General features: G+C 40.5%; 2 protein-coding genes across 4 annotated transcripts; one reads left to right on the top strand and one right to left on the bottom strand.

The window, feature by feature from the left end:
* Positions 1-4: 4 nt before the first annotated feature.
* On the top strand, positions 5-19,104 carry TSG101 (tumor susceptibility 101). Of its 2 annotated transcripts, none has more exons than XM_036383524.2 (10): positions 5-138; positions 3,478-3,562; positions 5,934-5,999; positions 6,590-6,753; positions 8,107-8,233; positions 10,452-10,518; positions 12,085-12,176; positions 16,795-16,997; positions 17,942-18,181; positions 18,772-19,104. In XM_036383524.2, exons 1-10 carry the CDS (start codon positions 97-99, stop codon positions 18,859-18,861), a joined length of 1,176 nt encoding a protein of 391 aa, XP_036239417.1. In that variant the 5' UTR covers positions 5-96; the 3' UTR covers positions 18,862-19,104. The 2 variants fall into 2 exon arrangements, with proteins under 2 accessions (XP_036239417.1, XP_036239416.1); XM_036383523.2 differs by having other exon boundaries at positions 12,082-12,176.
* Positions 19,105-19,530: 426 nt separating this feature from the next.
* On the bottom strand, positions 19,531-26,424 carry LOC118686944 (L-lactate dehydrogenase A chain). 2 transcript variants are annotated; one of them, XM_036383525.2, is made up of 8 exons: positions 26,308-26,424; positions 24,640-24,771; positions 23,792-23,909; positions 22,921-23,094; positions 21,957-22,130; positions 21,042-21,159; positions 20,525-20,648; positions 19,531-20,347 (listed from the first exon to the last, which is right to left on the bottom strand). In XM_036383525.2, exons 2-8 carry the CDS (start codon positions 24,760-24,762, stop codon positions 20,183-20,185), a joined length of 996 nt encoding a protein of 331 aa, XP_036239418.1. In that variant the 5' UTR covers positions 24,763-24,771; positions 26,308-26,424; the 3' UTR covers positions 19,531-20,182. The 2 variants fall into 2 exon arrangements, with proteins under 2 accessions (XP_036239418.1, XP_036239419.1); XM_036383526.2 differs by having other exon boundaries at positions 24,640-24,768; positions 26,308-26,357.
* Positions 26,425-27,062: the final 638 nt, after the last annotated feature.

The raw sequence follows: 27,062 nt of genomic DNA, 5'->3' as shown, positions 1-27,062 counted from the left end.
GGAAGCGGGCGCGCGGCCGCTTCCTGTGTTTATGTAGGGCCGGGCCGGCGGCACCGGGAGCAGCGGCACCGACACCGGCAGCGAGGGGCGGCCGCCATGGCCGTGTCCGAGAGCCAGCTCAAGAAGATGCTCACCAAGGTACGGGCGCGGCCCGGCCGGGCTCGGCCCGCGGGCGGGCGGGCGGCAGCGGGGCCCAGCGCCCGCAGGCTCCGGGGAGTTGGGTCGGGAAGGGAGGAACGGCGCAGAGAGCCTAAAATGGTCGTGCCCAGCTGCGGGGCTGGGCTGGGACAGTGCCGGGCACCCGCGGGGCCGTGCGGGGCACACACGGCGCTTGAGCTCCCCGGTCACAGGAGAGGCAAGGCGAGCTCTGCATCACTGAGCGGGGTGGGGTGGGTTTGATTATCGCCCCTGTGCAAGGAAACGGGAAAATCTCACGGAAGGCAAATCATTAACCCCTGAATCATGCCGAGCCACGCGTGCCACTCCTCGCTGAAAACTGGCCTTTGTCCAGCCGCTGGGAATGAAAACCCCTAAGGATGGCACTTAGCGGGAGTTACGGCTTTGTTGGGGGGGATTTTGGAAATTTTTTTTGGCACTATTTAATCATACGTGTAGCGTTTTGAAATGAAGTGCAATAGTTGAGAATCTGATCAAAACCAAAGGCCCGTTCACCTGCATGGAGTCGTAAGCAGATGTTTTTTTATCAGCTTGAAAATGAGTGCTGAATACCTAGTCAGTGTCAGCAAATGAGATCATGTGTGTATTTGTATGCACCTGTCTTTGCTAAATTAATTACTGCCATGCCATAGAAGAAATAGAATTTAAGGTAGTCCAATGTCCTTGTTCCCCCACACTTGTTAAATTTATACTCCTGTCTGGCTTCATGTAGGTGATGAAAAATGAAGATGTTATTTCATTATATTTATTTTTAAAAAATAGTTGCACTTTCTGTTCTAGAGAGGGAAGTTTAGTGATATTTCACACATTGGATAGTTCAGTGAATGAGCTAACAAAAGCTTGATCCTAATTTGGGGGAACCTAAGCACTTAATTTAACTTCAGGTATTAACCTGCTGTCAGATCTTGAAAAGCTTCATCTTTCTCTGATCTGTTTCCTGGTATGTAAAATGCGGGGAATGCATTTGCAATCTGAGAATGGAGGAGGAAAAAGGAGTCTAGAAATTAAGAATTCAAATTAATCAGTTTTAGTTACCTTTGTAGAAATCACTAGGATCTTAAATTTTCCAAAGAGATTTTGACATTTATTAGAAATCAATCTAAGTACAGAAATTAACAGCTGAAATTAACATTTGATTTTGCTTGTGGCAGTAGCTGGAATCATACAACTGTAATTGTATGATTAAGTAATTATCACTCAGTGTAAAAACAGTTTGTAAAAATGTTATCTTTCTTTGTTTTAATAGGGATATGAAAATGCTTGCTTAATGTTCAGGTGTTGTTACTAATTTTTGAAGGCACCCCCAATAACCAAAGTTGTGGTTCATCAGTCCCATGGTGTACCAGATTCACAGAGTGCCTGCTGAACAGGCAGGCATTGTTTTATCAGTTCTTGACTCAACTAACTTGAGATTCTTGTGCCAAAAGTGGAAGTAGAGCCTGACTGTGCTTACCTCTCTACTGTCAGGGTGGCAAGGCGAAGCTGTGCATGCCCCGTCCCTGGCAGTGTCCAAGGCCAGGCTGGAAGGGGCTCTGAGCAGCCTGGGATAGTGGAAGGTTCCCTGCCTTGGGCTGGGACCAAGATCATCTTTGAGGTTACTTCCAACCCAAACCATTCTATGACACTTGTGCTTTTTTGGAGCTTCTGTTAGCAGAATCCTGCTCTCAGGATTTTTTAATAGTAATTATGCCAATCTTGTTGAGGCTCTATCCTGGACCATAAGGTTTGTTCCTATGAGAAGGCCCTGCCTTTTAAACGTAGCTGGTGACCAGCTGTCATTTGTCTTGTAGTGACACCTGCAGTGGTGTGGGTATGTGCTGCCAGTCTCTGGCTGGTGTGCATGAAAATTCCTCCATGCCTGTTCCTGCTTCTGCCAGGTTCTGGGGAGGGAGGGAGGAATGTATCCAAGTATTAACAAAGTTGTCTCTCTGTCAAGCCCTGCTGCACACCCCAATCCTGCACCAGTTTTACAAGGGTGGCTGAAATGCTTTGCTGCAGCCCTCTCACCAAAACAGCATCCAGGGGCTGATTGACCTCTGTGCTGGGGCTTCCCTGTGCACACGGGAATCCCTGCTGGAGGAATTGCTTTCTGTCCCACAGACCAGCACTTGGCAGACAGACCATGTGGCTGTTTTGTCCTTGGTCGTTTGAGGGAGAGCAGTCCCAGCATCACCCGAGGTGCTGGTTCTTCCTGTGGGCTGAGGTGGCATGGTGGGTTCATCTCTGCTCAGTAAATCCAAGTTGTCATGCCCCAGAGGAGCATCCTTGTCAGTCTCTGGAGGTGACAGGAAGAAGAGTTACTGTCTAAGCTTCACAACTCATGAGTGTTTGTCAGAGCCAAGGTGACCTTTAGCTGTGGCACCACAGTTTGCTCTTGGGTGATGTCTGAATGAATTTGTTCAGATGTTGTTTAACATTTGCGTGCTTTGGATGTCAGACATTTCATTGTGCTGGGCCCTTTGTCTTCCTACCATGGTTCAATGAAAGGTTGCTGCCCGTGTTCTTTAAGGCATCTGAAGATTGCAGTTTTTTAAAATTGTATTAGAATAAAAAAATGTCAAGGGACCACATTGCTGGCTTTTCTTTTTAATCATAATTATCAGGAGAAATGACAACAAAGCCAAAGGGCTGCACTGTGGTGAACCAACTCTGTTGCTCAGGAGCCTCTTTGCTGTCTGTGGGTTATGGCTCTGAGACTGGTGAATTCTGTAGTGGGGCATCTGTGCTGTTACTCCCTGCTCCTGATAAAAGGACAGAGGTAAAACCAGTATTATTGCTGGTTATATTGTGCCTTGATATGTCTGCTTTCTAGCTGACAAAATACATGTAAATGCTAGTCAATGATTGATAAATATGGTGTTACTTTGAAAAGTGCTATGAAATAGATCTGTGTGGTTCATATCCTAAATAGCTGTTTGTCAGGAATGTTCAAAACATCACTGTATTCGTTTGGATATTACTTTTTTTTTTTTTGTTTTTTTAAGATTCATTCATATTCCTCAGATACACTTGGTTGTGGTAGAACATGAAAGAAAATGCAACAGCTCTTTCCCAAATCAGTTGATGCTTACATCCTTGTTAAGACTTAACATATTGTTAAAGTTCAATGAGATATATAGGCAGTGGTCATTTAGGTAATATGGACAAATACATTATTATTCCAAACTAAGAGTGGAGAAGAATGTCCATGTGGAGATGTAAACTCTCATAAATGCTGTCTGTTGGGTAAAATAAAAAGTCAAATTAAATTATACTAAAAATTTAGCTTCTGAAGTAATTTCTTTCTCTTTTGTTTTCCAGTACAAGTATAGAGACCTAACCATACAGGAGACAACCAGTGTTATTAGTCAGTACAAGGACCTCAAACCTGTCATGGATTCCTATGGTTAGTCTGTGCATGAGAAAATTTTTGTTGGTGAATTGTTGATGTGTTAGAGGTCTTTGGTAGTTTTGGTGGGGGGGGGAAGAAGATTAACAAGAAACATAACTTGAGTTTCTCTTTTTTGTCTCTGACATCAACACTTCTTTAGAAGCACAGACTCAGTAATATAGTAAGGTTACTTTAGAAAATAACTGTCTAATGTGCCAAGAAGTGTCACGTTTTTCACAGCTTAACTTTTAGTTAATCACTCACTGATGTCATCAGTTGGTGTCCTGAGATTGCTGGTATCTTACAAATTCAGCTTTGCTGCCATATAAAGACATTTTTAAAATTCTGTGTAGGAAGAACTTCAAATCAGTGAAGAAATGCTTCATTTAAAATCATTGTGGTAGTCCTTAAGAGTATGAAGAAAACAGACAATTGGCATGAGAGTTTTGTAATGTAAATTATTGATGATAATCACTGTTAGTTAGCTGTTTCAAAGTATCTAGGTTAATTTAAGTGTGTTAAAGGAAGATGATATCTAGGGTTTCACAGCATACAGTGAGCCAGTGTAGATGCTCAGCCTTCTTATGGTCACCTTTTTTTAACTGTTACCTGTGGGATTCCTCTGTGATCTAATTTATATTACTAATACATCATCAAAAATTTTAGTCTTCTGCTTTTTAAGTTGTGTATCTGGATTGAGAAATATTAAGAAGGGACACATGGACAGGTAAAAGATGAATTAGTTTTAACTTGAGTAGCTGCAATCCAGCAGCTGTCACAGAAATAAAAATTCATGCAGTGACTGAAGAAACAAAGCAGGAGTGAAAGGACTGTGGCTGGACTAGCTGCACAAGTTTGCATAAGATGGTGATCACAATTCCAGATATCCTTGAGCTGTAGCCATTTGTGTTCCCTAATGCTCTTTAAGCTGCCTGGAAGAGGCTAAGCACAGAATCACTTACAGATAATCAATATTATTTGTAGCAGTGACATCAGCTGCAAGAAAGTGATTACATGTGGGAAAGGGATTTGTAGAGAATTCTTGGGTACTTCACTGTACATGACAAACAATGAACAAAGCCATCAAAAAAGTTTATTCCATTCAAGAGAGAGGGAGAAATGTGGGAAATGGATTTGTAGACAATTCTCAAAGCCTGACAGAAGGCTCACATAGTATGCACTTGTATGCAAACCTTGAGATAAGAACTGCTGACTTAAAAATGCATGGAACTAGAAACAAATTTCAAAGGATGGCCTTGCAAATATGACTAGATACTTTGGAGAAATAGAACTATGAAAGATACTTTGTAGTAGGACCCAAGAGGGGTAATTGTAGATGATTGGCTTTAAGACATTTACAGCATGGCGTAGCAAAAGCTGACAGGCCAAGAAACACTTATAGTGTATTGTAATTGGGAAATAGTTAGCTTCTAATTGTGATGGTGTAAATTATAACATCTGTATTGTCTCACCCTTCTCATGAGACTAAAAATGGAATAAAAGATTTTAAAATGCCTCTCAGTTGCCTCATCTCTAAGTCAGAGAAGAGCATAATCTGACAATTACATTGCTGATGAGACAGTTTTCAAGTTCATATTAATAATTAAATACATACCCCCATTGACATCCCAACATGTTCTACTTGCCTTTGCAGAGCATCAGCACCACAATAACTGTGCACAGTAACCTACATTTGAATTATGGCTAGAAACTTTCAGTTGGAATTAAGAAGATAAAAGCTTCCTCAACAGAAGCTGATTCATTCAGCCAAGAATAATGTATTGGATTAAAAGTATGAGAAAACTAAATACAGCAACTCAGTAAATTTAGGTCAGAGTCTTGTGCAGTTTGTGACTAATATTTGTCAGAGTCAAGCACTTTTTTCTTCCTCTTCAGTGTATTACTGTTTGGTTAAATTACCTTTACTGATTTGGTAATAAATGCCTGTGGCTCAGGAATTTTCAGTATTCTTGCTGACCTGTTTTTTTGAAGAAGGCATAGGGAATTCTTTTATAAACCTCAGAGGACAGTTGTTTTTTTAAATCAAGTTTGAGTTCAGATTATCTTTGCAGCAGTTTGTATTACTTGCAGTTTGCAAGATTCCATCATTTTGTTTGATCACTGAATGAGGAAACAGTTTTATTTGTAGAGAAGGTAGTTTGACAATGGTTAATCACTCATTTCTCAGAAGTATGTTATTCATAAGGAGTTACCTGACTGTGGACAGTCATCTGCTAGTCCAAAAATGTGCAAGAGCTGAACCTTTCAGGCTGAGTTTATATGTGTACTTGTGAAAACTTATGCCAATAATAGATGGGGAATAACCTGAACTGAGATTAACATAACCAATATGTTTGTTTTAAAAATATTTTTTGTTCTCTTTCAGTTTTTAATGATGGTTCATCCAGAGAGTTGATGAGCCTCAGTGGAACCATTCCAGTGCCTTACAGAGGTATGCATGTATTATAATTATCATCATCCCCATTATTTTCCCAAATTGCATGAAAAACTTGGATTTGTCCTTTCAACTTCACTACTTCAGTGATCACTCTTTTCTTGAAATCCTTTGCTTGTCCAAAGTAAAATATTTTAAAGAAATTGTTCTCCATTTTTGCTGTAGGATGAAATTTGAATGCTGAGCATTGCTTCTTCAGTCATTTACAGCTTTGTAGCATCTTTCTTCTTTCAGCATTGCACGTTTCTTCAGGCTTTTCAGTTGAATTGAGGGTTGCAAACCATTTATTGCTGCAGCTAATGATAATTCAAATTAGAGTCTTATAATGTAGCATTATAGAACAAATGAGATTGTGCATTAGTGGTGAGTGATGATTGTAAATCAAAGTTAAATTGTTCTGAAAGATGTTGGGTTTGTGGCCATAGTGTTACCTATTCATTAAATGTTATTAAGAAATTTTGGCTCTGGCTTCTAACTTCTAACAAAGTTGAGTTTACTGGGTCTAGGAGTTTTTTATGAATCTGAATACAGGAGGACAATTGAAGAATTGAAACAACTTCTAAAATCTTTCAAAATATCTTTTCTAGGTAACACATACAATATCCCAATTTGCTTGTGGCTGCTGGACACCTACCCTTTCAACCCTCCAATTTGTTTTGTTAAACCCACTAGCTCAATGACAATAAAAACTGGGAAGCATGTTGATGCAAATGGAAAGATATACCTTCCCTACCTGCACGAGTGGAAATATGTAAGTATAGGGAACTTGAAGTTCTCAAACTGCTCATTCTGCATTCCTCAAGAAAGTTGTATCATTTTTAATAAAAAACATAGTCTTTATTAGAGATCTTAAACCATTTTTAAAATAAAATCAACTGTGTGTTTTTTGGAATGTCTTAAAGTTCAGGATGTTGCATTCTGTGTTCTGGCTATTTAATGAAATTAATTGTATTTTCTGTTACTACTTGTCTGACTAAACAGTGCAGCACAAGGTGTCCTCTCCCCTGGGTTAGGGTTAGGGTTAGAGTGGTGTGAAGATTTGTGAGACAAGAATATTTACAGAAGGGAAATTATAAATTTACTTAAAACATCTCTGTGACTAAAATGGACTTTTACAAGCTCTTGGGTTCTTTATGCAGACATTCCTGGAGTCTCACGTATATGGATATATTTGCTTTACCAGTAAATGGAGGCACTGAGCAGTGCAGGCCTCATAGAAGTTTTGGCCAAAACATGGACTTGTAAAGAAGCTGAACTGTGTTGACAAGATTAGAAAATGATACAAGATGCATGGTTCTGTAAAAAGTGATTAACAGGAATGCATTTACTAAGGCTGGGTGTGTGGTAGTTCAGTGCTTGCATGGTAATAGTGGAAAAAGACTGCCCAGGTCAGGTGTTGCACAGAGCAAGAGGATCATCTAAGGTACAGCTGATACAGAATTCTTTCAGTTTGAGAGGTTGGTAAAAATAAGTAAGCGGATTATAGAGCTAAGTAAACTCTGAATTGGGGTGTTTAATCTGGTGCTGCATTCATGATGCTTGTTCTTATTTTGGCAAAATGAAATCATGCCTATATTAAGTAGTTAAACCAGGCCTCTCTGTTTATAACCGTATTTCAAGGAGGTTTGTGCCACTCCTTAGTGGGTTAGGATATTTTTTCTGTTGAGACATTCTGAATCAGAGCACAAGCTGTGATGTATGACATTGAAATGTCTAAAAAACTTGGGGATCTGTATATGTTTCATGTTGGGGGTGGATTTAATTTTTAAAAATATTATTATAATTCATCAGTGGACATTTATACCCAGTCATTTATTGTCCTGCAGTTGATATGGAGCCATGTATTACCCATTTTTTTCTGGATGTGTTTTGCTGTATGGTTTTGAGTGCAAGCTGACTGGGTTTGGTATGTGTAATAGAACACAGAAAGGAAGTTAATTATGCACATGTGTATACACATGAGAGATACACATTTTAAGAACATTTAAACCCACAAATAAAAGGAATGCCTTGAGAGCTGATGGAATGGCATTCTATTGTTGCTACAGTCAGTTAAACTGTCTGTTAGAAAAATGACCAACTTGTGATTTGCTTTCCCTCCCAGCCCCAGTCAGACTTGTTGGAGCTGATCCAGGTCATGATTGTTGTGTTTGGAGAGGAACCTCCTGTGTTTTCTCGTCCTACTGCTTCCTCCAGCTACCCCCCTTACCAGGCAACAGGCCCACCAACCAGTAAGTGCTCATCACTGCTGATTTCTGCAAATAATCATCTTAACATTTCAAAGGGATTGCTGCCCTGCACTGTTTGCCCAAATATTATGCATTTTACTTTTTATATTGCTGACGAATGAATTCACCTGGGTTGTGAATTTACTTGGTTTTACCTTGTCGGACTCATTGATCTTAAAGGTCTTTTTCAACTAAAAATGTTCTGTGAGTCTAAGAATTCATGTGAGCCTTTGGGTTTTGGAGGGAAAAAATCAAGTTTGTATTATAACACACAGCAAAACCCAGACAAAACCAGAACACTCTCAAACACCCTCAAAACAGCCAGTGTCCTGTCAACATTCCAAGATAGACTTACAAAGTGATTATTCAAATAGCTTTGTATCTCATTTTTTTTCATTCTAATAATACAAGCCCATCTTTTAAGTATCCTGCAACCATTGATTTCATCAGCACAAGCATGCCTACAGCTTGTGTATGCCCACGCTCCTGTTTGTGTGGTTTGTTTTTCTTTTTTTTTTTTTTCAAATTGCTGGCTGACTATTAAAAAAAACTGCCTTGTGATTTTTTTTGTTCTTTGTTCTCTGTTAAGTTGATGTTCTGACTTGGTACCCATTCTTATTTTCTTGCAAAAATCCTCAAGCCTTTTTAAATCATTTATTTATTTAAACCTCTGGAGGCATCTTATTTTAAAGACTGGGGATAGGCAGGTGGGGGGAAAATAAGAAATGGGAAACAGAAAATCCTAGAAATTCTTCCAGGGGGAGACTCCGTATTAGGTGGGAAAAAGCCAAAAAAATACTTGCATAGACCTAAAGTCAAAGACTGGGACAGTAGGGAAGGGGGAGCAGTTTAGCTGGAGATTGTTTATTTAATAAGATTATAACAGTTCCACATGAATTTAATGGTCCAGTAGCTATACTTGGGGTTATGTATTTTTGCCAGATTTTTAAGGCTGTGTCCATTTTCTGTTGAAATATGGCTTTTACTTGATCACAGTGTTACATTTGAAAAGCTGAAGTGCTATTCATTGCCATTTCCAGCAGAACCCATTTTTAGCAAGGTTTTAGGCTCTGAACCTGGGAGAAAATGGGTAGCAAGCATAAATGGGACCATTAGGAATAATTGACTAAAGGCAGGTGTTTGGGACTTTTCAGCTTGTCTGTGGCTACCCTGCTTGTGAGAGCACCAGAGGGGTTGGATTGTCCTGATTTTCCAGGAACAGTGGGGGTCAGTATAAGTGAAGTTTTAGCAGGGACTGTGCCTTAAGGACAAACCTGCAATGAGCCACATTTGATTGCTCTTGTAGTCACTCAAAGCTGAAGTGCTTTGAATTCCTATTTTCAATTGAATTGAGATGAAGTACTATGAATTAGTTCTTAGCTGAAGTAATTCTAGTGAAAATGTTTCAGGGTTTTGAAATTATTAATAGCTACTTAGTTTTACTAGTGTAGTCAGACTTTCCTTATTTTACAGACATTTAAGGTTTGGCTTTCTTCATGTTATAGATACATTGTTTAAGAAGAAATAAAGTCCTTTGACAAAAATTTTAATCATTTGAAAGCATTGAAGAGTGGAAATAGCTCCACTCTTAATAGCTCTTTAAAAAAAAAAAGTTATTTGATGAAATATTCCTAAAATTGCTAGAAATGTGGGATAAGTATGTCCAAAACATAATTTTGTCAGCTTTTCAAGAAAAATCTTAAACTTGCTAAGACTATTTAGACATTTATATTTTTAAATATTTTAATTATTTTAAAAAAAATTAAATACAACTTCTAAATAGCAGAAATTACCCACTAAGGACATGGTTGGATCATGAAACAGCTAATCAACTACTCTGAAGGTACTTAAATTATGCACTTGTTATTTAGTGCGAAGACATCATTGGCTAGAAAGCTTAAATTCTTTTTTCAGCAATTACTTAAAAAATGGAGACAGCTCTTCAGGTGGGTCATCTTTAATACCATTTTGGTATTTTGGGGTTTTTTTCTGAGTACCCCAGCTGCAGATTCTTTTTTTTTTCTTCTTAGTACACCCATTTGTTGTGCATTTTTAAATCAATACCTACTTTTTTCCGTGTAGTAATTAGTTTAAAGTAATGATTAAGAAAAAAAAATCCATATAAAAATAGGATTATTTTTATATTTGAGGAAGAACTTCTTTGTATGGAGGGTTTTAACTTCTGAAATGTAAAAATGCACAAAATTCTTGTTTTATTTAGCTTCCTATGTGCCAGGAATTCCAGGTGGAATATCTCCCTATCCAGCATCAAGCACTCCAAACCCAAGGTAAGAGCCCTTTTAAACTGTCATCATTTTTCTGATAGAGAATTTCACTGAATAGTGTCTAATCATAATTGTATTTTCTTATGGTGTTTCTGTTGTGTTCATGTTAGCAGGGCTTGTTAAGAGTGAGGGCTGAATTCTTGCCAGTAGCCAAAACTGGAGAAAGGTCTAGCTTTCTTAGTTGCTTCAAATAAAATAGTTATGGGTGTGATAAATAGATTTTGAAATTACCTAACTCCCAGCTGTCTTTCCTCACTCATATATTTTTATATATTTATATTTGACATGACATAGAAGAAATGTACCCCTAAAAGTCAGGATTTTATTAGCATCTCAAAAATTGAGCAAAATTTTGCTGAGTTAATACAAACCTTGACTCCAGCATAAATGTGGACTTAGAGTATCTAAGGGAATATTAAAAACATCAAGTCACTTCAAAAGCTTTTTATTAATATTAACCAGGATTTCTTTCTGTATAATAGTTAGGAATAAAGCATTTCTGGAAGACTTGCAGGTCTGTGTTAGTAAATAGTGAGATGTTGACTACTGCCTCCTAGTGGTTACCTGTATTTTTTACATCATAATTAATTGTTTTTATTATTAATATCCTTATGTCCTGATTTTGTGGTAGGAGCATATAAGATTTTTAAAAAAGCATATAAGATTTTAAAAAAAGACATTTAAAATCTAAAAGCCCCTGAGGATTGGGAGGGGGGGGAGTGTTATGTGGGATTTTTTTAAGTTCTTACTGCATGGTTTTTCCTCCCAAATATGTTTGTTTAAAGCACTCCTAATGTTTGTACAAAAGTAATAGAAGAACTGTTTTTAAAATATATAATTTATTAATTAATAGGAAGGTTTTAAGAACTATTAAATTTGCAGTTGCCTGAATAGAAAGAGAACATGCTTATTTTATATTTTGCAGGGGTTTTTGGACCACTTTGTTTAATTATTACTATAGTTGATACTCTGCTGCATGCAGGTGTTTGTCAGACTAGTACTGACTAATTTGTGTCCTTGTTTTAGGTGACAGCAAATGTATTTTAGAAATGTCACATGTCCCCTTATAATTGTTTCAGTGAGCAAATGAATACTTTTGCTTTCTTTATCCCTCAGAGCAGGACTGGGGATTTCTGGGGGAGTAGGTTTCACCTTGCAACCATATTTTGCACAGCATTTTTAGGTTTACATAAGGCAGTTCATCAGTCATCTTCTTAACTGTTCTCATATTAAAAATTATTAATTTGAAATTGTTGTGTGGGATTTTGTAGCTGGAATAATTTGTTTTGGATATTGTGGCATTTGATATAGCACAGCAAGGAGATTCAGGAGAATTTGGTATCCAAATGTTGACCATGCAATAATTAGACAGGGTTTCAGATAGAATGGTAACTTAATACCAGAAATACCAGTTGTGAAAGATGTAAATGTGAACAGGAAAAAGCCCTGCAATTTTAACATTTTATTATGCAAATGAATGTTTAACATGGTGGCAATAAAGATAATCTAGGTGGATGATATTTTACTAATAGTTGCATAACATTAGCATATCTTTCTTTGTCAAAGCAGCTTCCCAAACTATCCTTACCCAGGTGGTGTTCCCTTCCCAGCAACCACTAGTGTGCAGTACTACCCTTCTCAGCCTCCTGTCACCACTGTTGGTGAGTACCTTGGAAAGGATTTCTCTGAAGTAAAGCTTCTCTCTGTAACTCATATGTAAAGAAATAAAATAGAAAAAAGAACATGTTGTTCTTACTCTGAAGTTCCAAAGCATTGATCTTTAATTAAAATTTATTCAAAGGAAGAAAAAAGTACATTTTATTCACAGTCAGGAATTTCATAGATTTCTGAGTTTCTGCAATACATTGTGTGTGCTTTGTGAATATTTTGAAGAGCACTGCATGTAACTACATGAGATTTTCCTTACCCTTTAACTGTAGGTGACTTTTGATTCTCTGCATTGCTCTGTTCATGGTTTATACCTTTATCATCATTTAAACATCTAATGGATTCTATTTATACTTTCTTTCCTCCCAAAGTAGTAACTTTCTAAAGTAGCAGTTTGGAATGAGCTTCATTTTTAGTGAGTTTGTTCTCCAGCCTCTTCCCTGTTGCTTCTTACTGATCTCTACTTGTCACTTGCTCCTTTGTTCCCTTCAGCATCAGCATTTAGGCTGTTGACCTGTGTCTTTTCCCAGTCTGCTGCTCTTGCCTTTCCACCCTGCCCCTCACTGTCCGTGTATGTGTAGAAGGCTGGGAACCAGTGATAGATGTCACCCAGTTCAGTGGGAAGCTGGTGCAGTAACTTTCCAGCTGGCTGATATTCCCTTTGGCACAGTTACATGGTGAGGGTGTAGATTTTCTTGTGATGCCGTTCATTAGCAATCCATTGTAGACTCTTGAGCCCTGTAATTTTGAAATGCATCCATAGATTCTTCATCTAATATGTGAACTCAGTTATTTATGGAATGGCTTGGGTTAGAGTCATAGAATGTCTTTTCTTTCCAGAACTGTGTGTATTTTGTGATTTTTCTTCACATACATGGGGACAAGGCAAGGGAAGAGAGATGCTCCTACTTTACTCTTACTAAAATATCTGAGGAGTTCTGTTACTACTGAATTTGAAGGCAGCAGTAAGTTGTATGTTGTATTTTTCTTGTGCCTGATCCTGTCCTTTGTGTCCAAGTTCTTTCAGCCTTTTCAATAAGAAAGTATTTTCTGAAAGTTCTTGGCTACTTCAGTGGTCCCCTGCACTCTGAGGTGATGTGAGTCTGCCATGCACAGTGCAAGGAAGCTGCTGTCCCACTCAAGTCCCTCAGACAGTGCTTGGTGTTGTGGGGCTGCTCTTGTGTCCTGGAGAATTCATGGTCTCCACTGGCTCTGATTAGGGAGCTGATAAACTTTCTAGGCAAACTTGGCTTTCTGCAGCGTCTTTCTCAAACAAATCCAGTTTTGCCTTTATGTAGCAGGGTGTCAATTTAAAATAGAAATATATTCTATTTAATTTTTCCCCTCCTTTTCAACCCCACTGGAGATGAATAGAGGTGCAGTACCTGCAAAGATAGAAGACTCTTCCAGTCCTGAGTTAGATCATGTGTGATACCAAGTTGTAATGGCAGGTTTCATAGTGACAATTTAACATTACCCTGACTCATTTGCTGCAGCTAGGTAAAAGCCCTACACCTGGTTTACATGGCTTATCTCTTGTGCCAGATGAAATGCAAACACATCACTTTGATCATCCACTACACTTAAAATACTGTGAGGTGGTTTTGTTGTGTTTGTTTTGTTGGGTGTTTTTTACAGTCCAGTATTGTTTTTTCTTTTGAACTGAAAATGTTTCTTTCCTGTACAGTTTGTTTGGCTGTGGTTTATTGTGATAGTTTATTTAGGAGCATATCAGTTGTTACAACTTCAGAGCTCTGTGTGGGTGGTGGTGTTTTCTGTAGTGAACCTAGTTCAAACCTAGTTTGAATTGAATGAAAATGTTCATGCAAAGTAGCTCAAGTTTTTCGCCATCACTGTTTTTTCAAATAGTCCTTTAGGCTTTTTCTTTCTGTTCAGTCATCTGCCATTAATTACTTTTCTGCTGCAGTTACTGGTTTGATGATTCTGTAAGGTCACTTCTGAAACCAGACTCTGCCTAGTAAAGGTTAAAGGTTTCAGAGTTCTGTTGATTTAAAGACCATGTGCCATGAAATCTTCTCCAAGCTGGGCTAATTATGGAAGTGACAGAAGATGCTATGGGTTCATGCTCTGTAAGAAGATACATGGATTGAGCTGTATTAAAATGATAATTTTATGTTCAAAGACCTCTACCCTACCTGGTGGCATTTCTGTGTGAATTTTCATTGTGTTAGGTGTATTGTGATTTTATATTTCTTTTCCTCTGTCCTACTTTACTGTTAAAGTGGGCCTTGCATAAAAACTCCCAGAGAGAGGGATGTCGGGGAAAAGAAAGTAAGCCTAAGTTTTACTGATACTGGTTCTGGCTGATTCTGACTTTGTGTTAGAGTATAATTCATTATGTAAAGGAAACAGTAACTAAAATCATGCTAATGCTGTTTTTGAAGGGAAATCAGGTCTTACCTTAATCAGGAAGTCCTGTACAGTGAATAAAGTCTGTCCTAGATTGTTTGACTGACTTGGTTTAAGTTTTACTTCTCAGTGTAGAAAGTGCTCTTGTTCTTTTCTCCTTTTCATAAGAGGCAGCAATGATGGATTCCTGGGTTTGTGTATAGGGTGCTATTTGGCAACTTCTGTTGCTGGCTCTAATTAACCAAATTTTGCAGATTGTCTTGGTGACTGACAACAGGGTGATTTTTTTTAGGCCACAACCGTAAATCAGATTAAGTGATGGGACATTTATATTTTCTTAAGGCTTTCTTTGCACCAGTTGTGTAATAATTCAATCTCTTTATTTTTTCAGTGGTAATTTGCTTATCTTTTTTAAAAAGTACACATATTCTGGTGCAACTTACATGTATCCAAAGTGCTCACATTAGTAATTATCAAAATTTATGTTTTCTGTATTTTAGAAGGCTTTGGTGGATTAGTAAGCATGATGTGCTTCTTCCTGTAGTTCCTGTCATTCATTTGCACAGCTTTATTTTCCCATCCATGTGGCTTGGTGTAGGTTTTGTGGACAGGAACAGAGTAAAAATCATAGGGAAGAGATACAATCTTATGCAGTATTATTTTGATAGCAGAAGTTAAAGTATTCAATTATACAAGAATCACGTGAACAGTGATGAGTGGTTTTTCATTTTGATGTTTTTTGAAATGTAGGGCACTGGAAAATGTGATGAGCATAATGTAACAGCTTCAGGGTTTTGATAGCTGTGTCTCTGGATAAAAAGATACTCTGGCAAAAATTCTTCTTGCTTATTTTCTTTGCAATTACAGAGCTTCAAATCTCTCTGTGTTTCATTCATAGCAGTTGTGAAGTTTAGGCACAAAAGCTGCTGTAATTCTTGCTGTGTTGTTAAAATGCAGTTGAAATTTCACTGATCTAGAAGGTGTGAGGCACAAGCCTGGGGAAACTGTGACCCTTCACTTATTCCCACAGAATAATTGAAGTGGTTTATGATAAATATCACCAGTAGCCACTTCACATTTGCTAGAGCACTCCAAGTTTCCTGGTCTGGAGATATATTGCACTTCTTGTGACAGACACAAAGTACTTGCCTTTCTATTTAAAAGTGTGTTAGTGACAGACTCTTGAAATCATCCTTGAAAGGCTGATTTTCAAAAGCTTATTCAGGTCTCCTGCCCCTTCTGCTCACTTGCCCATAGGGATGTACTGTTCTTGAGCCTGGAGGAAGTGATCCTTGGATATTCACCTGCTCTCTTGGACCCCTCTTCCCTCTATGGTAAATTCCCATGGAATTCTTCCAAGAAGGTCTGTGAAGAGGCCAAGGTTAGCTCTTATGAAGTCCAGGGTTGCAATCTTATTCCTTGCCCTGCTTTCTACTTGTGGGCTGCAGAACTCCATGATCTCATGGTCACTGCAGCCAAGGCTGCCCCAACCCTCACATCTCCAACCAGATGTTCCTTGTTTGTTCTGCAAGGTCCAGCAGCACATCTTTCCTCACTGGCTGCACCTGTATGAGAAGTTATTGTCAGTGCTTTCCAGGAATCTCCTGGATTGTGTGTTCCTGCCAGTGTTGTCCCTCCAGCAGGTGTCAGGGTAGTTCCCCACGAGAACCTGGGCTGCATGCCCTTCCTGGGAGTATCCCCACTTGAGTTGAATGAGTGGTGTCTATAACTCTCCATTTGTCTTTCCTTGTTTAAAACTTTCCTTACCAGGCTAGGCAATTAAAAAAAATAAATAAAAAAAACAACAAACCCCAAACTAATACCTGTAGTAGGTAAATTCATTGTCTCAAGCCAGCTGTTATGTTAATTGTGGTTGAATACATCCTGCCCCTAACTCTTGTTCTTCATTAAAAAGTCTTGGACTAGTAACATTTTTGGACTTCAGAGGAAATGACCACCTCATTTTTAAAATTAAAAAAAGAGTGTGGATGTGGGAATAGTGAAGTGAATGAATGGATGCATACTCTTAAATTTACTTGTGTCTATCCTAGTGTGTATTATCTCACTGTGATCTCTTTGCTGCTTCTGGAAATTATTATGGAGAGCAGCTTATTTGAATGTCTCAGTGACACTAAAGAGTGACGTGAGAAGTACACAGAGCAGCTTGGCCACGTGCTATTGCAGCTGGCTTTATAGAGCAGCCCAGCATGAATGTTGAGCTTGTGCAACATCATCATGCAGGGCCCAGCAGAGATGGCACCATCAGCGAGGACACCATCCGCGCCTCCCTCATCTCGGCCGTCAGCGACAAGCTCAGGTGGCGCATGAAGGAGGAGATGGATCGCGCACAGGCCGAGCTCAACGCCCTGAAACGCACAGAGGAGGACCTGAAGAAGGGCCACCAGAAACTGGAAGAGATGGTGACTCGCCTGGATCAGGAAGTGGTAAGCTGAGAGGAGCCTCTGCTCCCCACCTGAGTATTCTTAGTAGTGAACAGAAGCTTGAAATTAATTAATCATTAATCATTATAGAAAAAACAAAGCTTCTAGCACATTGTGCTTTCTCTCTTTTGCAGCTGGGGGCTTGTGCTCAGACTGAAGCAAGTCAGAAATAGCAGTGACCATGAGATGCAGTGTCCTGCATGTGTCTTACAAATGCCATTGCTCAGTAGTAGAGGAACAGTGTTATTTTCCCCCATTCTTCCCGTGCAAGATGTTAGTGGTGTGAGATTATTTCATATTTGCATCTCAGTTTCTTGATAATAACGTGTAACAGCAGTGCTGGAGAACATTTCAGTGTCTTAGTGTAGAGAACATTGATTTTGTTCACAGCCTCCTTGTATAACTTCTCCTTTCCCAGTAGTCTCTCCTACTCACAGTATGCTCAGAAATTCCTGCATTTTTTCATTAAGGCATCTTCTGCTTAGTCCATCTGCTCCTTGCGCTGCTGCTCAGGAGTAAGATTTTGGGATTGATGAACGGTTTCTGAAAACAGCTCAGTGTTCAGATGTGGTTTAAAAAATTATTAGAAGTTATGAATTGGACTAGAGAACTGGGGAATCCTGCATTCTAAAGAAAATAATTACATTGGTTTTGCTGTTACTACCTTTAGCTAGTTTAAATGGTTATTTTTCCTAATGTGGCAACTGAAATACTTGGAGTGTTGGCATGCCTTCTCTACAGTTATAAACAGGTAATGGATTGACATTATCTGAAACAGATGCTACTTCTTTAAAAGAATCTGAAAACTACAGGTTGATAGCTCTTTCTTCTGTAAAAATCATAGTAAAGATAAGCAAAGAAGTACAGAATGAACCGGTGTGTCTAAAAATCTTTCATCTAGACAATTGTATCACAATAAGATAAGTAAACATCTTAATTGTTTTTAGGCTGAAGTTGACAAGAACATTGAACTTCTCAAAAAGAAGGATGAGGAGCTCAGTTCTGCCTTAGAGAAAATGGAAAGTCAGTCAGAAAATAATGACATAGATGAAGTTATAATTCCTACAGCACCACTTTACAAGCAGATCCTGAACTTATATGCAGAGGAAAATGCAATTGAAGACACCATTTTCTACCTTGGGGAAGCACTGAGGCGTGGAGTGATAGATTTAGATGTCTTTTTAAAGGTAAGTTTCTTGAGATATTTTTAAGATGTACATTTTAAATGTGTTTACTTTGGACTCTTGGTTTGGCTTACTAATGTTCACGATCTCTTCACAGTAGAGGATCCTGTAGGAACAGGACTATTTATACATTCAAGCATAAGTTTTAGAAAGTGATTTCAGAATTTAAAGACCAATTTTGAAAGCATTATAGGTACAAAGTCATGTTGTTTCCTTCTTGTGTAGACCTTGCTAATTCTGTTTATCTGCTGTTAGAAGAACCATTCTCTGCCCCATGGGAAGTGCATTAGTCTGATTGCACCTTATGGCGTGTGTATTATTACTTTGATAAGAATATGCGTGGAGTTAATAATTGTTGTTATAATTTAATGAATTAGTTAATAATTAAAAATCATAACAAATAGACTATAGCAATTGCATTTGGTAGCCATCTGCCAGTCATTTTAAGTCAAGAAAATGCTATTTAGTAGAATAATGAATTTAGTGTTTCCAAAAAACTGACATCCCGTTTGGGTCACAGAGTACATTTGTGTGGCAGTATTGAGTTTTTGTCAGAACTTTACGATAGCCAGCTGTTGTTTTTCTGTCTGCAGCATGTACGTCTCCTGTCTCGCAAGCAGTTCCAGCTGAGGGCACTGATGCAGAAAGCAAGGAAGACTGCTGGACTCAGTGATCTCTACTGAATTCCCAGACTAGCTGGGAAGTTGGGTTTCCTTGTGAAGCAGCCATTCTCTTGATCTTTCTCTTAATCAGTAGGTGCCCAGAGTAAGTTATTACATCATCCAAGTGTAAGATATTTTGAATCAATAATATATTTTCTTTTTGGTAAAGACTAGCTTTTATTAATGCACTTTCTATCTCCTGTAATCTTTGTGCTGGTGGACTTAACGCTGAATAAAACTTGTTGCATATTTTCTTCCTCTACAGAGCTGTGTATGACGTGCTTTCTTTTCAAATATGCAGTGTCAGCTTAACCATGCTTTCACTTGTGAGATTTGGAATATGTTGTGCCAAACTGGAGAAAATCACATTTATTATGACCAGTGAAAACTGAAAACTCAAAAGGTCTTGGTCTCAGCACCATAACCAGTGTGGCTTAAGACTGAGCCTTTGCCTTAAGGCTTTTCATGTTCCTGCTGGCTCTGAAGAGGTTGGAGTTTATTTTAAAAACCTGGATGAGACTTCCATAAATATGTAACTGCCTGAAGCCTCCAGCGCAGCTGAACATATAACATGATTACACAGGTGCTGTTTGAGTTAGTGTGACTTGAAAAATAGAATTGATTTAGGTGGGTGTAAATAGAATTGCATGTGGAGACCAAGCCCTATTAAGAAAAACAAGGAGACAGAAATAACAGTTTGTGGTTTATTTGGTGTTGTAGTTGGTACTACAGTTGGACAGTCACTGTCTTGTTGCACATAGAAACCTTAACATTTTTTAAACATGCTCTGGAGACAGAAATTACAACTAGACTGATATAGTACACAAAAATAAGGTTCTCTAAGAAAAAAATACCCACAAAAATTCCAAAGCAGTGTTAGGAAAATACACTTGGACCTATCAACAGTGAAATATTTAAGCGATTCAGCTGGCAGAAAAGGTTGGTCAATTGGCTTGACAATCCTTTAACTTCAAGAAATGTCTTTGGTTTCACATTGTGTAGCGATTACTCCTTATTCCTTTGAACCAACATGAAACAAGAGGAAAAGGCAAAGGTTTTTTAGGCAGTGCTGCTTTGAATGCTGGATTTGTCATACCACTTCACTGAACAAGACTGACTAGGTAATCTAGCTCTGGCTAAGAACATGGGTGTCTGTGAACAGGGAAAACCCTAGATTAGTTTCCTAATGCTATCTTCAGGAAACTCCATTGTTCAGATTTGAGCTTTTTGTGTGTTCTAGTTGAGATAATACATTGAAAGATTTGACTTACTTGGAAGTGCAACGTAAGACAAACCACTAAACCCGTTAAATTGCTAAGACCCAAAAACTGCTTGGGCAGGTTTAAAACTGTAGTTCCTTCTGGATTGCCCACAGTGTGTCTGCACTCTTCCTTAATTTGTCCTCTTCCTCAGGTTTTAGGATCATCTTTACTACATCAGTGATGCCATTATTGCCCAGTACACAAGGAACACTTAGGAAGACGTCTTCTTTTATTCCATGCAAGCCCTGAAAGGTACATAAGGATTGTTAGGCTGGAATTTATATATATCTCTGTATATTTTATAGAATATCTTACCAGGAAACCAAATTTAACTGAAACTAGAAAACGATTGCTGTTTTTTCAGAATTCCAGACATACTTAATTCTCAGTAAGACAAAAATTAGGAAAAAGAAGCTGCTCACCTTAACAATGGTAGAGATGGGGTGCACTCTTCTCAAATTCTTCATAATACTTTCAGCTAGGTCTCCCACAGAAAGGCCAATAGCCCAGGACGTGTATCCCTTCAGTTTGATCACCTCATAGGCACTGCAGAGACACAACACTCATTATAAAGAACAAGCACCAGAAAGGCTTTCAGAGGTCTCTGGATCAATTTGGAGGCATCAGAAGCTTGACTGATTTTCTGACAGGACCAAAATGAACTTAGCAGTGAGTAATTCTATTTGCATTTTACACTAGTCCCCACAATTATACTGGAAGCCTAGAAGTTTAAGCTCTTCCCTAATTTAAAGTTTATTAATAATGAAAATTTAACTACATTACTCCTTAAAATGTTATTTCGTGTTCCATTATGTGTGCATCCTGACATTTGGGGCTACTGAGCTATTCTAGATCTGGGTACTGCAGAACAGAGATTTTTCAATCCTTCATGATTTGTTCTTGTGTTGAAATTTATAAAAAAGCCAAGCCAGTATTTACCTGTCCACGACCTGCTTATGGACGTCCTTCCAGTGTTCCTTGTCTCCATCAGTTCCCAAGTCTGGATGAAGAGCCTTCAGAGAGACGCCAGCAACGTTCACTCCACTCCAGACAGGCACTGAGAGTTGCACATAGATAAATTAATCTCACAATACTCAGTCCTTTTCCAACTAACATGAGATCTAGCTGGATTAATCTGCAACACATCATTATGATTTACCTATAATCTTAAATATAGTATGTCCTATAAGGCCAGCCTAAATTGCAGCCTGAGAACCTAGGAGCACATCAACATTTATACACAGTGTCACAAAGTTTGAATACACCTTTGTTAATGTGAAATAACTGGGCAATATTAACTGAAATGACAGTAATTTTGCAAAGTTGTCCCAAACTAAGAATTGATTCCAAGTGCATTCTGGTGAGTGTCAGGAAGCAGACAGCACTGCTCTGGTGCTGCTTGGAAAAGTACAGCTTAAATAAGGAAAAAGTGCTTTCTCCTGTCCTCCAGACTTGCCCCTGCAATTCCTATATACAGTGATTAGGAGATGCCAGGAATGGCAGCTGAGTGACTGCCAGTAATTCCAGTACAGATCTTTGAGAGGCCCTTGCAGAGAACTTTATCCTCCTGCTGCTTCAGTTTGGGTTTTTTTGGGAGTTACGTGAACAATCTAGCCTAGAAATGTTTAGCCAGCTCAGGTTACAGTAATGACCTTTTCCAAGCACAGTCATTCAGGTCAAATATAGATCATCTAGGGTTACTCTGTGCAGCAAATGACTTAAATCAGAACTTGCATTTTTAAGGTGCTGCAGTGCAAAGGTTTTACAGTAATGTTTTGCTGTAGCCTTTCAAGGTGTTCCTGGCAGACAGCATCAGGGAGTTCTGTGTAACAGCCAGCCTGATTTCACCCTTACCACTGGAATCTCCGTGCTCTCCAACGATCCATCCGTGGCAGCTCAGCGGGTGGATGCCCAGCCTTTCTCCCATCAGGTGGCGGAAACGGGCAGAGTCCAGATTGCAGCCGCTCCCAATAACACGATTTTTGGGGAAGCCACTGATCTTCCAGGCCACATAGGTCAAAATATCCACTGTGAGGAGAACAGGGGCATAACAAGTGCCACTCGTGAGCAGACTGATAATGAGGATGGTACCTTGCATTCATCTGTAAGCATTTCATGCTAGTTTCAGGAGCAGAGTACAAAGCAGTGCCCATGGCCAGGTGCTGCAGTGGGCTTACATAATGACTGTTTAATATAACATTATTACTATTTTGAACAGTCTCTCAGGTCTGCCTTTATGCTATGCATGCAATCATCAGTGATCCTAGTGTGTTCAAGATCACTTGGTCTGAAAACCCAAGTTTATTTCTCAGAAGACCAAACTGCTGAGTTTGGAAAAGGAAGATGACGTTTTTTTGCTATAGCGATACCATAGAATGGCTTTGGTTGAAAGGAACCTTAAAGATCATTTCATTCCAACCCGCTGACATGGGCATGGACACCTTCCACAAGACCAGGTTGCTCAAAGCTCCATCCAACATGGCCATGACCATTTCCAGGAATGGGGCATCCAGAACTTCCCTGGGCCACCTGCTCCAGTGTCTCACCACCTTCATAATAAAAGAATTTCTTCCTTATAGCTAACCTAGATCTACCTCTTCCAGTTAAAGCAGTTGCCCCGTATCCTATCACTACATGCCCTTGTGCAAAGTCCACCTCTCTTTTAGGCCCCTTTAGGTACTGAAAGGTTCTCCAAGGTCTCCCCAGAGCCTTCTCTTCCCCAGCACAAGTGTTTTCTAAAAGCCTGTGCACTAATGCCACCTTAGTGAAGAACGACTATTCTCTAAGCCAAATCCTCTTATGGCAGCACAAGACAAACCTGGGTTTGAGACAATAAGCAGCTTGCAGTCAGGACTGTATTTAACGACGTTGGGAATGATGAATTTGAAGATATTCACGTTGCGCTGGACCAGGTTAAGGCGGCTCTCTCCTTCTTGCTGCCGGGCACCAGCAGTGACAATGACCAGCTTGGAGTGTGCAGTCACACTGTAATCTGCAAACAAAAGGCTGTGTCAAACATGACCTCTACTACACATGGTTCAGAATAGGAGTTCTCACTTCCTTTCTGTACTGGGATCTCAAATTCTCAAGTCTGAGTGTGCAGCAATTCCCTAGTAATTGTTACCCTAGACTTTGCCCCTATAGAAAATGAAATTTAATTTTAAGACAGTGGTTCTTGCCACAACATTCAGGCACGTTGCTATTTTAACACACAGCTGCAGGCAGCCTTGCTCCTTGCTTCTCAGCCACCAACGGGACTGGGGATAGCTGCTGGGATAGCATTCAGGGTAAGTGCTGTGTAGATAGAAGAGGAAGAAGGCTCTGCCCTCATAACCTACTACCTGTAGGAGATGTAATTAAGGTATGAGCTGGTTAAGCCTTTGCCCTACTCAAGGCTGCCACTAAAAGTTATCAGAATTAAGCAGTAATGAGTTCAGGGGTTAACTGGTCATGAAATAAAGTTCTCTAAGGTGCACAAGTACTTAAGAAATCCATCTTTTTGTACTGAGTGAACCCTGGAAGAAAATTCTTAGCTGGCCTGGCCATAAGAAGGTATATTTTAAAATGTCAGCTGAATACTCTATCCATGAGCTTTCCCACCAACAATTAGGGTGACAGGCTGTCCTTGTGAGACCTGAAGTGTGTACCTCCATTTAGAAACAATGGGCACATGAGAGCCAACTACTTGCCTTTGCCAGAGACGATCTTTGGAGTTTTAAGGAAGAGGCTGCCATGCTGGAGATCCAGCATCTCTCCTCTGAGCTTGTCCTCCACGACATCAACAAGGGCGAGTTCATCAGCCAAGTCCTACAGGAGACCAAGAGCAGTGGTGAGTTTGCTGCCTCTTTCAGCAAACCATGAAGTTACAATTATTTTAAAAGCTACTTAAACAATTTTGGTCATCTCTAACACTTCACTTCTTCCCAGAGTCCTTCAATTAGTCCCCTGGGATATCCACTTCCTTGAGTTCACTTTATACTTTTCATAACCACATTCTGCATGAAATAGGAGTACAATTAAGCAGTACAATAACAAAGAATAATTTAATAGTGATTCATATGCAACCTATTTGACCGTCAAGAAAAGCAAGCCTCATGTTAACCACGGCATTTTCAGTATGATAACTGAAGGCAGAAGACAAGTCATTCAGAGTGTCAAGGACCAATTTTTCCAGACTACACTGCAAAGAATCATTCCGTTGCTTTGCTCAAGACAAAATAATCCTCAGTTCTCAATCTTTTTGTATATTTAGAGTGTTAAGAGAATTCCTACTTAGAAGGAAGTCTGCAAGTCCCACAAAGGTAAAATGCAGCTCTTAAAATGATACATAAAGGACATTCTGCCTGATCCTGAGGCAAACTTTATCTACAAGAACTGCAGCTATTTGTTCTCTGTCAATAGCTTGAAGACTTGCTTCATTTCAGGCCCAAAAAAGGATTGTATAACCAGAAGTTCATCTAATAAGGGTGACTACTTTTTTTGCCCCTCTTTTAGGTCTCAGGCTCTTCTGCTGCTTCCTCCCAAGCTTGACACTTACCTTCATGAGGATGCTGATGGCACAGGCCATTCCCACTGCACCCACGCCAACCACACTGATCTTATTTTCAGCATGGCTCTCCTGTTTGGCGAGAGTGTGGATGAGCTGATCCTTGAGAGACATGGTGCACTGCTGAAAGGAAAGAAACATCATTTCTCTAAGCTTTGGAGCTTTTACTGATACCAAAATAGTTACATCCAGCAAGATAGGAGTTTATTCCAGGATGATAAGAAAACGGATACAAAACACATGAATAAAATGTCTGGCAATACTGTCTGTATGCCACAAAATGATTGCAAAACTAATAATTACTGGTGACAATCCTCTGTTCAAGCTCACCCTAGCTTTGCCTCAAGTACAGCCTGACAGCCATTGATTATATTACATAGCTGGTGGCACTCCAGCAGCAGCAGAATGTTCTACATGGCCATCCATATTACATTTAGGTGCAGGAAGCCATTTTAGTACTTCTAAGCATAGCACAGTCTGGCACTCTCTGTTCTCTCACCCTGAAAAACTGGTATTCTGTGCCCCGAAGCCTTTCCAGAGCTCAAGTTGTGCAACACTTAGGCAAGCCCTTTTTTAGGGCAGCATGAGCCACCACATCAACTTCATAAATTTGTTTTGAAGTGAAACTGCTGAGTTTTGAATTAAGATGGCTGGAGTCTGGTGTTACCATCTCTCCCACCCTCACATTTTAGCTGCAGCTGCCCGGCATCCTGGTTAGTTGGGTTCTGAGAGCCAAGGGGGTGCAGAAATGGCACAACGATGACAAAGGATTGTGCATTCATCCCCGTCTCTGCGTGGAAGCCACCACTACGCTTTCCCAGGAAATGGTGCTGCACTGGGAGCTGCACTGGGAGCAGCCTGAGGAGCCCAGGGCAGGAGCAGCTGCACAGACGGATGCAAGTACAGACACCACACGACTGTCTGGTGCTGAACAGGCAGCGACTCGTTCAGAGCATGAGAAGCCGAGCAGAGCAGCCGGTAAGGACTGCAAATTTTGGGGCCGAGGGGAGGGCCAGGAAGCCAGCAGGGCCCATATTTAGGAAAAATCAAGCAAGCTACGTCAGTCTTCCTGTGCAGGAGCCTCCTGAAGCGTGGCCATGCAGTGCACTCTCCATGTGCCAAGTCCTGCCTAAGCACTATAAGCACTTCAAGGCTGATCAGAGCCACCCACTCAAGCACGTCTCTTAATTTTTTTTTTTCCTTTTAAGAGTGCCATACCCCTCAAAGAAAAAGAGAATGGTAGGTGGTCCACTAATCTGTATTTGAAACGCAGCCCTAAGCCCATCCTCAAGTCTCTTTGCAGGATCACTCCCTGGGGCCGCACGCACCGATTACGGGAAGCAAGCTAATCCACGGAGGCTCAAGGGCATGGAGGGAGGGTCGATGGGGGGCTGCGAGTGGAAATCACGCAGGCTGGACTCCGGTGCAGATTCCACCACGGCCGGGGGGTCTCAGCGGAGCAGGCGGCGTGGAGCGGACTTTGTCCATTTATCGCCCCTGCTCCACCGCGTCCCCCCGGAGGTTTGTGGGACCAGCACCGCCTGCGGGACCAGCATCCCCTGTGGGATCAGCACCGCCTGCGGGACCCCTTCTCGCTCTCCCCCTGCTCCTGCACCCCCGGCGCCCGCACCCATCTCACGCCACGGCGATCGCACCTACCGAGCGTCCTCACCCAAGCGCGGCTGTGACGGCGGGGCGGGGGAGGTGGCGGCCGCCGCCTTAAATACGGCTCGGGCGGCTGACGCGCGGCGGGCGGGCTGTGGCGGTGGGGACGTGCCCGCCGACACGTCGGGGTGGAGAGACGGAGAGGGAGGAGGGGGAAGGAGCAGCGGGAAGGAGATGGAGCGGAGGGTGGAGGGAGGCGAGCGCAGGGGAGCTGGGGCGGGGCCGAGGCGCTGAGCTATGCGTGCCTTCAGGACTCGTCTGAGGGCCGTCGGCCGGGGAGATTTCACTCGCTCTGCTGCTTGTCGGGATAAGTGAAAGCAAACGCTCCGGCTCTGCAGAGTTTGTGGGAATTCAAGGCATTCCTGCCTTTGTTTCCCGCCCGGGCAGTCCCAGCCCTGTGCTCCTCCTCAGGACTTTATGGCGATAGTTCCGAATGGGGCCTCTTCTCGGGTGGCTGAAAACCAGCTTCTAATTTCCATCTAAATCAATAGATGTTTGTGGTTTTTTGTTTACTTCCCCTTTCCGTGTAGTTACGTATCCGATTCCCTCTCATTTGTTGTGTTAGGTTATATAAGCCAAACCTTTTGAGCCCTGCACGGTCGCACAAGCGGTTCCCTGGTCATTGGGATGTATGTTCTGTGGGACTTCCTCAATTTAAATACTTTTAAAATCCTTTTTCTCCTGAGAGGGGCTGCTGCATGGAGGACGGCGATGCCTCAAACACAGCACTAATGTTTTCCTGAAGCTGG

Source organism: Molothrus ater, chromosome 6 (assembly GCF_012460135.2).
Source record: "Molothrus ater isolate BHLD 08-10-18 breed brown headed cowbird chromosome 6, BPBGC_Mater_1.1, whole genome shotgun sequence".
In the NCBI taxonomy this organism is placed as follows: Eukaryota; Metazoa; Chordata; class Aves; order Passeriformes; family Icteridae; genus Molothrus; species Molothrus ater.
The sequence above is the reverse complement of the archived record's forward strand: the minus strand, read 5'-3'. Positions and strand labels throughout refer to the sequence as shown.